This window comes from Pseudoliparis swirei, chromosome 20, assembly GCF_029220125.1.
Source record: "Pseudoliparis swirei isolate HS2019 ecotype Mariana Trench chromosome 20, NWPU_hadal_v1, whole genome shotgun sequence".
Taxonomy (NCBI): Eukaryota; Metazoa; Chordata; class Actinopteri; order Perciformes; family Liparidae; genus Pseudoliparis; species Pseudoliparis swirei.
Genome location: NC_079407.1, coordinates 6,092,595 through 6,108,071, shown reverse-complemented (window position 1 = coordinate 6,108,071; position 15,477 = coordinate 6,092,595). Strand labels below are relative to the sequence as shown.

At 45.1% G+C, this 15,477-nt stretch overlaps 1 protein-coding gene across 6 annotated transcripts in view; it reads right to left on the bottom strand.

Annotated features, from left to right (window-relative positions):
• Positions 1 to 5,753: 5,753 nt before the first annotated feature.
• ets1 (v-ets avian erythroblastosis virus E26 oncogene homolog 1) overlaps positions 5,754 to 15,477 on the bottom strand; it is a 36,075-nt gene continuing 26,351 nt past the window's right edge. For 5 of the 6 annotated variants that reach the window (XM_056441337.1, XM_056441339.1, XM_056441340.1 and 2 more), the window contains 7 exons: positions 14,064 to 14,183; positions 12,844 to 13,044; positions 12,535 to 12,612; positions 11,969 to 12,214; positions 10,526 to 10,786; positions 6,966 to 7,084; positions 5,754 to 6,524 (listed from right to left, as the gene is read on the bottom strand). In XM_056441337.1, the coding sequence (XP_056297312.1) occupies positions 6,309 to 6,524; positions 6,966 to 7,084; positions 10,526 to 10,786; positions 11,969 to 12,214; positions 12,535 to 12,612; positions 12,844 to 13,044; positions 14,064 to 14,183 (1,241 nt within the window). In that variant the 3' untranslated portion in view covers positions 5,754 to 6,308. The remainder of the gene's footprint in view (positions 6,525 to 6,965; positions 7,085 to 10,525; positions 10,787 to 11,968; positions 12,215 to 12,534; positions 12,613 to 12,843; positions 13,045 to 14,063; positions 14,184 to 15,477) is intronic. The other variant, XM_056441341.1, reaches the window with a different exon arrangement.

The window sequence follows — 15,477 nt, the reverse complement described above, 5'->3', positions numbered from 1 at the left end:
GCCCTTCTAGTACAGCGGACATCTCTCCTTGAATGAAACCATAAGCGATAACCAACTTTATTGATTTGAAAGCTGCACCCAGAAAAATGAAGGTGCCATCTGGAGCCGAAAATTGTTCTTCAGAGTGATGCCATAGAAGAACCATTCCTGGTTCCACAAAGACTATAAAGGTGTCTCAAAGAACCTTTACAAAAGTAGTTCTGGTTCCACAAATAACCTTTCAAACCAGGGTTCTTTAAAGAACCATTTCCTTAGATAGTTCTTCAAAGAACCTATAAAGGTGTCTCAAAGAACCTTTAAAAATGGTTCTTCAAGGCATCATGTCTGGTTCCACAAAGAACCTTTCAAACCAGGATTCTTTAAAGAACCATTTCCTTACATAGTTCTTCAAAGAATCTTTAAAAAATGGTTCTTCAAGGCATCATGTCTGGTTCCACAAAGAACCTTTCAAACCAGGATTCTTTAAAGAACCATTTCCTTAAATAGTTCTTCAAAGAACCTATAAAGGTATATCAAAGAACCTTAAAAAATGGTTCTTCAAGGCATCATGTCTGGTTCCACAAAGAACCTTTCAAACCAGGATTCTTTGAAGAACCATTTCCTTAGATTGTTCTTCAAAGAACCTGTAAAGGTATCTCAAAGAACCTTTCAAACCAGGATTCTTTGAAGAACCATTTCCTTAGCTTGTTCTTCACAGAACCTGTAAAGGTATCTCAAAGAACCTTACAAAAATGGTGCACTATTTCCAAAATGGTTCTTCAGTAAGTGATGGTTCTTCGTAAAACCACAAATCCTTTTAAAGAACCATTATTTGTCTGTGTGTGTTGTCGGTTTAGATTACGGAGAACCCGACAGACATCATCAGTGAAGACACCAAAGCGTGTTTCAAACACACGTCCTTACATTCTAAAGTCTTGTTTCCGGACTCAGGGGGCCAGTTCCGGGGACCTTTTGGATTCCACCTGATGAATTCACAGCCGAGGTTCCGGATTTTATTGCAACGCGGCTCGTATTTCCGTAGCTCGCGGCTACACCGGTGCATCATTTAATCTCCCGCTGTCTCCCTCACTCATGTTCAGACTCCGTGCAGGAGACAGATGCAGCTCGGTAAGACGCTTTAGATAAATATTTAGGTTTGAAAAAAAATCTGACAAAACGGGCCCCGCATTCCAGTGTCGAGAGAGCTGTGAAGCGCTGCCTCTACGACTTTTATTTTTTTCACAAATCCTCCCGACATCTTTCTTTTTTTGCTACCGCCAGGTGTGACAGTTCTCACTCTCCGAGCAGACTTCCTCTTCTCTCTCTCTCTCTGCTGTCTTTCACTTTTAAACAGCTCTTTAAATCAGTGCAGGCGATGGGGGGAGGGCGAGTGGGGGGCAAGTGTGGCTGCATGAGCGAGCCAGCTTTGTGTCTGGTTTTTTGTTGTTGCAATAAGCAGGTATGAATGGTATTATAATGGTTTTTGATTTTGGTCCAGGTCTGTTTGGACGTGCGTTCGCCTCGGCAAGTGTTTAAAAAAAAAAGAAAACCTGCCTCGCGATCCCGTCTGGTCTGGATCAGGAGGCCAGCCAGAGCCAAGGGGAGGTGGAACAGGAGAAGAACCACCTGTGTGACCTCGGCCTGCCCTCAACGCCGAGAACGCCACCAACGGGAGAATATGTCTCTGATCATAACAGAGGGCCTATCGTGTTTGCTTTTGGGGGGTTCCCGTGAGAAACATGTTAAATCTGTCATGTATGTACAGTAAATCGTGTCGTATGTGATATATCCATTGTGTGTGCCTTATTTCACCGGCGCGTTGTCTTTCTCACGCCGCGATGTACATTGTAAAACGTGTTATTGACACATTTAGAATATTTTTCTATTGCATTATGCTTTCATTAAAAACTGAAAAAACAAATACACTACCGTTCAGAAGTTTGGGCTCACCCAGACAATTGTGTTCTTCATGAATCCTCACACTTTTAATTATCAAATGAATAGAAAATAGTCAAGCCAAGGTTAGAAATAATAATTTAAATTATAAATTTTGTTCTTTAAACTTCTAGCTCAAAAGGAAGGCCAGTTTTATAGTTTCTCTCACCAGCACAACTGTTTTCAGCTGTGCTAACATAATTGTACCAGGGGTTTTCCAACCCTCCATTAGTTTTCTAAGGCGATTAGCAAACACAATGTACCATTAGAACACTGGAGTGATAGAGATGGGCCTCTATACACATCTGTAGATGTTTCATTCAAAGGCCTGTATGTTTTCTATCTACTGTGGCATTTAAATGAGCCCCGGGTCACGAGCACATGAATGGGCCCGTGTGCCGGTTCTGTTTTTTGACGTCGCCTCAACAGTGCACACGGGACACACTCGTTAAGTGTGACACTGCGTGGCCCGCATGGATTTCAAAAATAACTTTGCCCCCTTTTTGTAATAGTTTAGCTCTGAATGTTCCTTTTCTGAGTTCTTTTCATCCTGTTTGCATGTTTCACTAACTATCACGTTATTCCAGATCCTGCTTCCCACCTCGTCAGTCCAACTCCCTTCACCCGTTCTCTCTCCTGCCTCTAATCCCTCCCACCTCGTTAGTCCCTCATTCCCTTCACCTGGTCCTCATGTCCGTCTCACCTGTTGCCCATTCCCTCGTTAGTCCCTCACTACTTAGGTCCCCTCACTTGCACTTGTCCTCTGCCTGATTGTTTTGACTTTTCCCGACCAAGCCCTGGAGCGGTCCATATTGTGTCTATATATTTCTTAGTGTTCTGTTACTGATGATTCTGAGTAAAGATCATTATTTGCAGTTCTGTCTCCCGAGTCGTGTTATTGTGTTCATACTAATCATCCCGTGACACTTTTGAAGCACCAGTGTGGTGGCTTAAATAATAGACAGATTTGTCTGACTCATTTTTGCCACTTCGAGTTATGGATTAGTGCAGAATCAACCATTCATCAATATATTACTAAATATACGTGTGTGTGTATATACTGTATGTATTCATCTTTTTCTATTAAGTTCAAATCATAATTTCTTGTATCCGTTTCACACTATCAACATCAAGTCTTAGATAAGACCATATACTGCAGAATTATACAATAGCACAATGTCAAAAAAAGTGTGAAATTCACCACAATAAAAAAAGAATATAGCAAAGATAGTTTAATTAAATAACAGAATAGTAGTACTATGTAATAAGTTGTATTTATGATGCACAACAGTAACACCACACAGGATGGAATCTTTGTTCACATATATTTTATAACATTTTGAAGTACATTAAGTACATTTTAGAAATAGAAGCTACAGTTTATAAAACCTTTCCAGCAGAAATCATTGATGGGCCAGCATCAGCCTTTTTTCTCGAGCAGACAGGTCTATTTTCTATATAAAAAGAAGAATACAAAACAAAAACAAACCGCTACATTATTTTGTCCTGCGCTACCTTTATATTCCCATGAAAGCACCAGCTGTCTGCATCTCTTGTCTTTTTATAAAATATAAATTATTGAAAAATATTCAAATGTTTGTGAACTAAATACAATAAAAATTATCTCATAACAAAAATACAGGGACACTATAAAATATACAAAAAGAAAAAAACATATCCAAAACAAAAAACATGTTTTCCTTCTGAATCCATTCTGAGATATGCATATGCAACAAACTATACTGGTGTGTGTGTGTGTGTGGATACACACCTGCCTGACTAAAGTTCATTAATACATAAGACCTGCAGTAGATTGTAATCTGTGACATTGAACAATAGAATATTTTCCTGACAAAATAACATTTTAAAATACCTACATTTTCAATAACAGAACATTGTCTTTTAGCACATTAATCTTGGGACACCAGACATACAGATATTATGACCGTGTGTGTGTGTGTGGGGGGGGGTATAACTTTTGACATTGACAACCATTTTGACATTGACAACCATTACAAGTTCTCTGACAGACAGAAAAATAACGTGAACATAACAGAAGATAACAGTGTTTTGGAACCTTGACATGCAGAGAGGAATGAAAGTACTGTGCAGCTTCTCACTAATTCATTTGTCTAATTGGTTGCGTCGGATGACGAACGTGGCCGAGGGTTTGAGAGTCGGTGCTTGAGGAAGTCTGTCACCAATCAAACACAATGGACACATTCAGCATCTCTGCTGTGGAGGACCCCGGGATCAGCCAAGGCATTTCTCTTTGTCCCATGTGTGCTTTCCAAAAAAAATAACAAAAAAGATCAAATCAACACTTTCCAAAAAGTGTGAGAAAATCCGGATCCCCCCCGTCTGTGGTCGATACGAAGACCTCACGAGGGTTTTGGTTATTATTCCTGCTTTGTCTGTTGCTTATTTGTGTACACTGAGTCTCTCCATAAAGCATTATGAAATACAATCTGTACAAATAGACATAAAAAAAATAAAAAAAGTTATTTTCAACCGTATGGGTAACATTCAGCCACTGTAAACAATAACATTGTATTCTTAAAAAAACGATATTCCCACTTTGGCATTTACCAGAAGGCCAGTGTGCAGCCACCGTTTCCCACCGTCGGAGGGGGAAAGAAAGGAAACCGCTGTCAATTTGGTGAAATGCAACAACCGGTGCAGCTGCACAGGTACGGGCGGAATCGTACACGAGTCACTCGCTATGAACAGAATATTGTTTGGGCTCATAGGCGAGAAAAAAAGAAAATAAGTGTAATACAAATGTCTGCCACTAGTCCTAAATGCCTCGATTTGCACTGGGTTTCACCAAGCAGCGCCAACCCGCCTCACTTCTGTCTTTCTCCATCATCTCATATCACCTGCAGTGTCCACGGGTTCCTTTCAGTCGCCTTCAACCGTCTCACGAAACCTCCCTGTTCTCTCTCATCAACCTTTTCTTTTTTTTCTTTATTAGAATCTATTGCCTGTCCCTTTTTTTTCCTACACTGTACCTCCACACTCGCATACTGCAGCTGCGTGCCCATGACCAAAATGTACTGCGTAAGAAAAAGAAAAGAAGAGAAACTCATTCTGACATCTGACATTCTTAGGATTTTTTTTGTTAAATCACTCCCTCGACTATTTCACTTGTGGCTGTCGTTGTACGGAGGGGAGTATTCAAACACGTCTAAAGCAACGCGGACAGTGAACCGACAAATGGTGCGTCTGATCTGCACGTTAAACTCTTCTTACCGAAGACTCCTGAATCCCACCACGTGGATGCTCTACAGTTTTCTAATACTGGTGGTATATGCCAAAAAACAAACCCCCCAAAAAATGCACAAGTTTCACAATATGTGTCTCGAACAAAAGGTGGCAAACACGCAAGTATAAAAAATAAAAAAAATTCAAAAGAAGTTGGAACGCGTCGGTTTCAAAAGCAACGGCTACTTTCAGTTGTCTGTCTATCGAAAGCTCTCCGTATGAGTCATCTCCCCAGGCCCTCAAACCCTCCGAAGCACAGGGGCCCGGTTGTGTCCCCTGATCACGAATCGGCGCATTTCAGTTCAAAGGCCCCCGGAGAACCCAACGGATGACACTCGGCAACAAATTTTGGGTCGCCATTGACGACGCAAGAAAAATACTCTTTTCCCCCCCGATCTGAGCCCGGTGGTTTACATTGGGTGTTCTCAACATCACTTATATAATACTGGCGCTCCTCAAACAAACAAATTAAAAACAACACTTTTTGGTCCAAGCTGAATATTCTCTTCTGCCAATGAGAGTCACTGAGCGTTTATGTATACAGGTCATTATACCTTCCTTAGTTTGGTTTAAAAAAAATTCTAGGCAACCCTTCTTTCTTTTCTCTCTCTCTCTCTCTTCGCGGTAACCTTCCGCCAGCTCTTCCTCCCCGACAATTAAATTAATCTATTATTTTCTGTCTCGGCTCTCTGGGGGTTTCTGTCTCCTCCCGTCTCCCCGCTGTGCTACTGAGGCCAACGGAGGCTGAACTCCACCCGATAGTGCTCCGTCTGCCTTGAGCTGCTAAATAATACAGGTACATGACCACACACACACACACCCTCACACACACACTCAGACATCTCGAATGCAACAGGGTATGAATACAGGCGTCTGGCTTTGTGCCCTCTGTTTTTTTTTCCGCTCTTTTTTTCTAAACACCGTCTGAGAGACAGGAACTTGAAATTGACAAAGACCGAAGTTAAGTCATTAAAAACATGTTTTTGGTCCCCCCCCCCCCCCCCCCCCCGCCCAAAAAAACCACACAAGAAAAACGGTTAACCGACTATCAAAATAGTTAAGACCACTTCATGAGCCCCGGTCCATGTCTGCTAAACCTTCGTCTTCACGTCCCGCCTCGGTCCCCGCTCTCACTCGTCCGTATCGGGCTTTACGTCCAACATGGCGTGCAGCTCCTCGGGAGTGTAGCCCAGCAGGCTTTTTAAGTCACAGACGAAGCGGTACACGTAGCGCTTCCCCGATGTCTTGTGGATGATGTTCTTGTCGTAGTAGTAGCGTAGTCCGCGGCTCAGCTTCTCGTAGTTCATCTTGGGCTTGTTTTTCCTCTTGCCCCACCTCCGAGCAACCTAAAAACATCGAGAGAAAGAATACCATGAACGAGTTAAAAGACGACACGGTTGCCGTTTTATTTACATTTCTCAATATTGTATTGTATAAACCTTGTGTATGTTATCGTATCCCTGTTTTTAGGTTTGTTTTGTGACATCTGCCTCTCATCGCTACGGATGAAAAATAGCCTCTTGGCACATTTACAGAAATGTTTTTTTATTAAACTGCACTGTGCCTTATCAAATAAACCAAAAGTTTAAAAAAATACACGTGTAACAAATGAATTCAAATCGGGAGGCAAACTTTTGTATATGGTAATCTCTGAGAATGTAATCATTGACATATAAACCCCCGCTAAAAGGTTTATAGGAAAGGCCGCGGACATCTTGTTCATCTGGCCGACTGCTTAGGACCTCCCAGCGCGCGTCCCGGTGACCGGCGGGGTCGCGACCTCTCACCTCATCTGGGTCAGAAAGCTTGAACTCCCAGCCGTCGCCTGTCCAGCTGATGAAGGACTGGCACGACTTGTCGGTCAGAAGCTCCAGGAGAAACTGCCACAGCTGGATGGGGCCGCTGCCTGCGGGGCAGATGGGGGAGGGAGAGAAAAGCGTGCGTTCAAAAAACAAGCCGTTTACACACCAGGAGACACGGAACACACGTTGTTTGGGAAGAGTTTAACAAGAGTGAGACATCAAACGACGATATTCTGTTCATGCACTGCGAGGAGGAGAGGAGAGTGAAAAAGGTGTCTCGACAGGTTTATACAATTATTCACTTGAAGAGGGACAAAGTAATCCTTCTAATGTGGGTCAGTCTGGAGGACAGCAGTGGAACTAAATGTCCTGTGGAATACAACCGTCCCTTTCATTCTGCATTCCCTTGTCTGGCAGTTGCCCCGTGCAGCATGTGAATCTACAGTCTGTCTGGAGGAGTTCCACACTGATGAAATCACTCGTTTAAAAATAAGTGCGGGCTGCCCGTAGACTCCGGCGTGGAAGAAAGAGAGCGCTCGCTAAGTCGTCTGTAATGTTGGATTCGTGAGTAAAAAAAAAAAGGAACTTAGTAACTTGTTCAAAGGGAACTTCAGCGCCATGACAACAGCTGATTAGATATTGTGGAGGAGAAGAAGAAAAAAGAGGAGGGAAAGCAGAACAAAAATAACAGAAACAAATGGCGTGTCTCTGAACTCGATACGAGGCTGCACACTTTGATCTTGTGGTTTTTCAGCACACTCAACCCCCCCCCCCCCCACCACACACACACACACACACACATTTGAGGCTCGCAAGTCGAAATCACACCTGCAGCGCACCACCTCCGCAAAATGTAAGCTATGCAAAAAAAGTTATCTCTCTCTCTCTGGAAAAAACCCAACTGTGCCCTTACACGACGCGAACAAAAGGCTTTTAGGGAAACAGACGTGTGGGCTGAACAATTTGCAAACATGCGAGCCTTCTTTTGGAGAAGGTGCGTGACGACGGCCGCCGAGGCTTTGGGAAACGACGTGGCCGTGTGCAACACTGGGTCTCTTTGAGACGGGAAAAGCGCCGACTCGCATTCCAGAAAGTCTGCTACTGTAATAAGGGGGACACAGCGCCCGTTGACGGAGGCGACCCCTTTGGACCCCAACAAAAAAAAAAGCTGAACAAAATTCCAAAAATATCTAACAAGTCTCCGTGCACAATGGGCCTCATTGAAAAAGCATAGTGTGGCAAAAAGGGGTGGGGGTGTGGTGGGGTAAAGTGTCTGACCCGGAAAGTATGATGAATGAGTCTTGAGCACAAACTAAAAAGGGAGTAATGTGTGGATTATGTTTTTTTGTAAATGTAAAATAATGATTAAAAGGAGAAAAAAAAAAGTATAGGGTTCTCACGTTTAAAAAATGTGAGAATCGGCAACGATGTCGTCTTTTTAACGAGGTTATTGTCGTGCAGATAGACGCACCTCTGGTGCTTTGTGTGAGGCTGCGTGATGTCACCGCGGCAACTTGTCGCAGGAAACCGGCGGAGATGACGACTGGAGCGCCGCGTATCTCGCTGCAGCCTTATCGCCCCCCCCCCCTCCCCCCCGTGACGGGTGCAGGGTGCAGAGCGAGCAGCAAATTGGAATCTTACACTATTTTGGTTGAGGTTTCTTTTCTCGCTCTCTCACAAGCGTCTTCTTTCTTCCTGTATTTCTTCATCCACCCACGCGTATGGGCCCAAACACACACACACACACACACACGTGTACTCGGACAAAGCCTCCATCTTTGAAGGACTACATTCTTTATGCGCCGCTGCTAAGAACAGCTCGGACTGCAGGCGGTTCCGACAGTTCTCAGTATTTTAGTGTGATTTTCTATATTTTCCGTCTTCCTCCCTCCCCCCCCATCTTGTAAAAGCTCAGGAAGCACATTCTCCTCAGTGAGTACATTACTATGCATTAGGCTGCGAACACTCGGCAGGCTTTCACACACGAGCTCTTCGGAGTCATCCATCCCGCCGTAACTCCTGATGCATGTCGGACGTCGGGATCCGAGCGGTAAATGGAGCCACAGAGCGGTGGAGTGCGTTTGAAAAAAATGAAATCAAAAAATGATATTTCCCTCATGCTCGGGTTTACGTTTCGATAAGATACAAATTATTAACGATGCTCATTTCACACGAGGCGAATGTCATCACAGCTCCTCGTCGAATTAACACAAATCTAGAAGCTCTTTGCGAATCTCTCGTTCATCAGCTGATGCGTCTTATTCAATATTTTTCTTTTTCAGATTTATGGTGCTGTCCACTTTTGTCATGGAGCATCCTTTAACGGTCACTCGAGAGGCTTTCAGAGCGTGTCTTACTCCTCATCATTTGATTACATGTACATTAAGACATCTTTCCAACACGATTATGAATGAATGACTCATTGTTCCGTCAGCGTCTTTTGAACTCATAGCCGCAAAGATCACAAATTAACGTTTGGACCAGCCGGTTGTGATCTGATCAATGCATTAAGGATATTTTCATGGATTTCCCCCTTTTTTTTCCAACCCTGCAGCCTTGTGACTACAATTTAAACATGGCCCAATCCAATGTTTACGGTTTAATATGTATGTTCTTGTGCAACACATGATTTGGAGTGAACTGTTAAAAATGATTTTTTTTTTAGACCAAAAACCATGACGGCTGCTGAAAGTGCATTTGCTTTAGAAGAACTCGCAGTTATCTCCACGTCCTATTTTACTCGGAGAACATACGTCAGCCGCCTCTGAGCGCGTACGAAGAAGCCTCGTGAGATGAAGAGATTTTCTTTTTTCTCCGTCCGCTATTTTTTTTGGGGCCATTTTGCGCAGGCATTATTTCTATGTTCCGCATGCGTTGCTACGACGACCTGGAAGAAATAGGTTAAGATGCGGGCTGCCGATAACACGGAGGTGGATGAGAAGTGAAGACGGAACAAAACAGTGAGAGACGGAGAGAGCGAGAGTTGAAAAAAAGAAAAAGAAAGAAGAAGAAGAAGCAACGAGCAAGCAGGTGTTTTGCTTCCTGTCATGTGCATTTTGCATTTTTCTTCGGGTCTAATAGCGGTGCATTAAAGCACCTCCACATCTGGGGGAAGAGCACAAACTGGTGGCAAAAACTACATTTCTTTTTATAAATTTTGAGAATACTCAGTTAAATAGTATTTAAATACTTCAACCAAATTACAGAAAGAAAAAGAAGAGAAAAAAAAGATTATGCTGAACACCAATATTATCTTTTACTGTAAAAGTCACAGTATTTAATAATAATAATAAGATGATGATCTAAACATGATTAATATAGTTCCATTTATGCGTGGCAGTTTCACAACCCTGTGATCCTGCATCCCTTACTGGAACAGAGCGTTGATTAATTAAATTTGGTATTCTGTGATTTCCGTGCTGTGACATATTTTTCTAAATGGCCGCTGTAAAAGTCGGTCAAAAAAAGCTGCGGCACTTTTTGAGATGCGACCGTGTTTATTAAATGATCTGGTGTGCAAACTCTGACCCGTGGACATGTCTTACCGGTGTAGCCTGCCAGCGCTGCCGCTGGGATGACGGGTTTGTCCTTGCTGAGGTCCGAGCGCTCCCTCACGTAGTCTTTGAACGTGCCCTTGGGCTTGTGGCCGTGCAAGGCGGCGGGGTAGTCTTCCGAGTCGAAGCTGTCGTACGACGGTACCCGCTGCAGGCTGCTGAACGAGGACTGGCTGCTCCACGACTGGGTCAGCCGGTCGCAGCTCTCGAAGCTCTCGATGCTCTCGAAGGAGTCCTGGCCACCGAGCTTACCTACGAGCGAAGGGCGGGAAGGAGGGGAGGGGGGGAATCAAAATGGTTACGGAAGGTTGAAAGCATGTACATTTAATGGAGAGAAAAAACACCAAAAAATGACTAGAATAAAGCCTGAATTTGTAAGACTCCTCCCCCTGCTTTTCTTCTCGGACATTTCTATGAATAGTTGTGTCGCTGTTTTTAATGTGATACTTCCACACATCAGAATCCTTAATTGATGTGACAACTTTACTGTTGTGGAACAGTGGATCCCGCCCCCTCTGACGGCGCCGCGTTGTTTTCCGTGCGGTGCGGCGTCTTTCTCCATTTTCCCTTTTTTTTTTACAACCACCTTATGGATTTTTACTTCAAATGGAAGACAATCGGCGTTGCTATTTTTAGCCTCGAGAAAGAAATAAGGTTCAATGACGAGTCATTATCGAAATGACAGATAGCGCAAGTGCAGCCCCCCATTCATTAAGGCCGAAATCTTCAACTGCTCAAATTGAAGCCACATGTGGATATCACATACTTTCCCACGTTGGGGGGGGGGGGAAAGCTAAGTGTGATGCATGAGGAGCGGAGCTCAGACCTTGTAGGCCAACGCAGGAGGATTGCATGGTGTGCATATGGCACATGCTATTCATTTATACAGCTGGGGATTTGTGAGAAGAAAATCAGAGCTTTATGGCTAATGATGTAAAGCCTCTGTAAGATTTAAAAAAAAAAAAAAAAAAGGCTGCGCATTCAGCAAAGCAAACAAACAAGGTCTCGTGGGAAAACCCCACGCTTGCTGGCCCCGAGGATCACACCTCTATCTCCTTACCTAGAAGTCGAGGAATAGAGGCGGGCAGAAACGAGAAGAGAAAAAAAAGAAGAAGAAAAAACTCGCTCGAAGGTTACACCACTTGAACTTGTTACTCGCACGAGAACACGTTGTGGCTTTGGTTCGTGTGTCGCGCTTCTTTTCTTTCTTCTTTTCTCTCCCAGTTGAGAGTGTTTGAGGCCGGTTTTGCGTGAAGCGCAAAGCAAACCGAGCTGCTTTACTTCTCTTCTAACACGCGCGCGGCGAGACGAGTTTAACGACATTTCCGAGCGCTCGCGCGCATTCATCGCAACGTTCGCAAAAAGTGCCGATTAGCACAGAAAACGCTCGGCTTAAAAAAAAAAAAAACCCCGTTAAAGCATCTCGTCCCTCACCTCTGCTGAGGCGTCCCACGCACATGTTGTCGGATGACACCACCTCCTGCTTGACGGTGAAGTAGTCCCCTTGCAGCGGGTTGAGGGGCGTGTCCCGGAGGATGGCGGCGGGGTATTCGCTCTCGTACTTGAGCGTCAGCAGTTCCTCCGAGCTGATGGGATGGAGCGTCTGGTAGGACTCGGTGATGAAGCCGGGCTCTGAGTATTCAGAAGGAGGGACACATTGAGCATGCTCAACACCGTAGCCTGGAGAGACAAAGGGACACGAGTATGGACGGGAAGCAGAGACGCGGAGCAGGGGGCGCCCGGTCATAATTCTGCGGAACTGCGGGCCAAACGCTTAGTGCGTGCGTAAGTGTGTGTGTGTGTGAATAGTCCGTAACAAAACACAGCCCTCGAGTGCATCGGATGAGTCTTGTACGGGCGAGATGATTGATGCCTCTGGCGAGATCAAAATGTTCATCCCCAAACTCTTTTCTTCCACTCCGCTAAACCCCTCCCCTTTTTTATTTTCCATTCACACGGAAGCGCTCTGGTGCTTGACGACGAGTGCGATGAGTACTTACTGACAAAGTAGTCTGAGGTATAACGGGATTCCTGGAAGTTGGAGGTCAGTCCATTGATGGGGTAATGCTTTGCATCCTCTTCATGAAAAATAGATGGGGAACGAGCGTCAGTGACCTCGCCATTGATTTTTCATGCATCGTGTAACTGCATCCAGCATTCTGAAAAATTAATGCCCCGAGCCAAATTGCGTCTCCCCGATAGCCGATGCCAACAGTGTGTCCGAAATCGGCGCGAGCAGCGATATCAATGCGTGTGGTGGGAGATTTCTCACACACACACACACACACACACACTGGACGTGGCCGTACCTTTCTGAAGCATTTCGAGATGTTCCCAAAGGATGTCGCCCACGAAGTCCGGCGCCAGGTCCAGGAAACGCTCCTTGCCCATCGCACACAGGCTGGCTCCGTTGATGCAGAACTTGTCAAAGTCGACATTCTTAAGACTGAACTCGTTCACCGTCCACGTTAGCCACGCGGCCACGTGGTTCTCCGTCCACTGTCTGGGATCTGTGAGGGGGAGGGGGGGCGGGGGGGTTACAATAGGTGGTCGTTTTACTACCGGTTTGAACTTCTGTTGAAATCGGGGTTCGTACACATTTTGAACAGTGGATTTCCAGGACTTTAAACCAAATTTCCATGACCAAGCATTTTGCGAAATCTTAAGTGTGTACATGAAAAAGTGAGAAACATTTTGCATTTAAACTAACAATGACAATTCCAAAGCACACAGTGTCTGACCTTAAATGACACGAATGAATGAGCGACGAATACAAAATAATAAAGAACAAACATTTATATCAGTTTATTCTTTTAATCAAACTATTGTTTCACCCTGAACGTGCGGCGCGAGCACGAGCGCCCATGCCTGCTTATATTTCGTGCGTCTTTCTTTTAAAAACATATACATTATTGCAAAATCAGAGCGTAAAATGTGAATATAACACATTTCCATGACTTTTCCAAAAATGTATGGGATTGGATTTTGTTCACGGACATTTCTGGAAATAACCATTTTAAAATTCCATGACTTTATAGGTTTTCCATGACCGTATGAACCCTGTACAAATTGCGTACGTTCAAAAGCAAACGGGTGCACAGCAGTGCTGATGACCAAGCCGAATGCATAGTTTTCAGATACGGTGGGACTACTTTCCGGCAGACAGACGCTGGGAGTCGAGCTCTTTGCTAACAGCGTGGCGAGGCTCTGGTCGGCTTCCAGTAAAGGAGCCAACTCATCACTTTGCTGTCTGTCTCTGGATGCTGCAGTCAGACAGTCTGGGCGAACATACGTCTGTACCGTCAGGCCATGTCTAGAATAACTGGGTGTCTCCTTGTTTTTTAGGCCTCTACTAAGACACGCCTCCACTGAATGAACCCACGCAGGCCATAATGTGCACCGATTTAGTCACACCCGGAGACCGAAGAGAGGTTTCTCGAGGGCTCGCGTGTTCACCTTCCCGGTTGAAAATGTTAACGGGGGGTGTGGGGGCGGGGCTAATGAGAACACGAGCAGCCGACGCCGTTACCTTTGGGAATGCCCAGCCGCTGCTGTTCCTTCGTGAAGCCGCTGAAGGTGGCCTTCAGGGCCTGTGACATCATCTCTTTACTTCCCGGAGTCAGCAGGGGCACGTCTCCACACTCCGGATCTGCCGAGCACAAATCCAAAGAGGAAATTGATTTGGGTTATTTTTGCAATCATACAAATATGCGAACAACAGATCTATGCTATCATTATTATCGACAACTGACGACGCATCCGATGGATTATGTGTCATGCCGAGAAAAGCTGACGTAGTGAGACTTGTTAATGTGTCTCGGTTAGATATTAACACACACACACACACACACACGTATCAACGACACGGCTAAAGAATTACATCCCGTCTAGACAGACGGCGTCTCTGCACCAGATCCAATCTATTTATAAAGGACCTGTCACACCGTCGCAGCTCAACTGTTTACAAACAGAGTAACATGTTTGCACACGTGCAGGTTTCAGAAAAGACTGCCGTGGAATCGTGGAAATCAGAGAATGTCTCCAAACACTTATTTTTTCCTTTTTTTTTTTTTTACAAACGTCTAGTTTCTGCTGGATGTTTGGAGTCACGAGGCACTCTGCGATAAAAAGAAAACACGCGCATTTACTCGCAAAACACCAGCAGCTCTCCTGCCCGCACGTCCTGGGTGGGAGCGCCGCGCTGGGTGCCCATCGCTGACACCGCGACCCCCCCGCTAGCCCTCCTACCATGCTGCCCTTACACAGTGGGCCTACTGTCACGGGACCGAGCACGGGGGGGGGGTCAAACCCTCTGAGAGGTCACGGGTCGAAGGGATGAGGTGATGATGTCACCGCGACTGCTGGCGGGTGGCCAGGAGAGTTTGCGGGGGGGGGGGGGGGCTGTCTCGAGGGGTCTCCGTCACACACTGGGCTTCCTGTTCTCTGCTCCCAGCCAGTGGGCACCCAGTGCGGAACAGAGCTCCCTTTGATGGCTCTAAACAGTGCCTGATGACTCAAACTCATCTAATTAGATTGAAAAGTCTGCAGGAAAGTGTGGGATGAGAGGGCAAAGCAGGGGAGCGAGGGGAAAGACCCCGGGGCCACGGACACTAGAATAGACTGCGAAAAACTAATCTGGCAAAGACTCAACAAATGACTTGTAAATAGACATAAAAAGGCCCTTCTAGAGTTCCCATTAGCTGACATGCCTCATTCAATCTGCAGAGGGCCCACACTGACACGACAAAGACAGACGTGTGTCACCATCTCGTCCAATCGGCTTTGGGATGGGGGGGAAAGTGCTTGAGGCAAAACTTTCACATTTTGGGGCTTCAGCGGGTCAAGGTGCAAAAAAAAAAGAAGGAAAAAAAGGGGTTCAATTGGGCTTTGATTTCATTTTCTAATTTTTTAAAATCCACGTCTTTCTCTTGAGCTCACCCCTC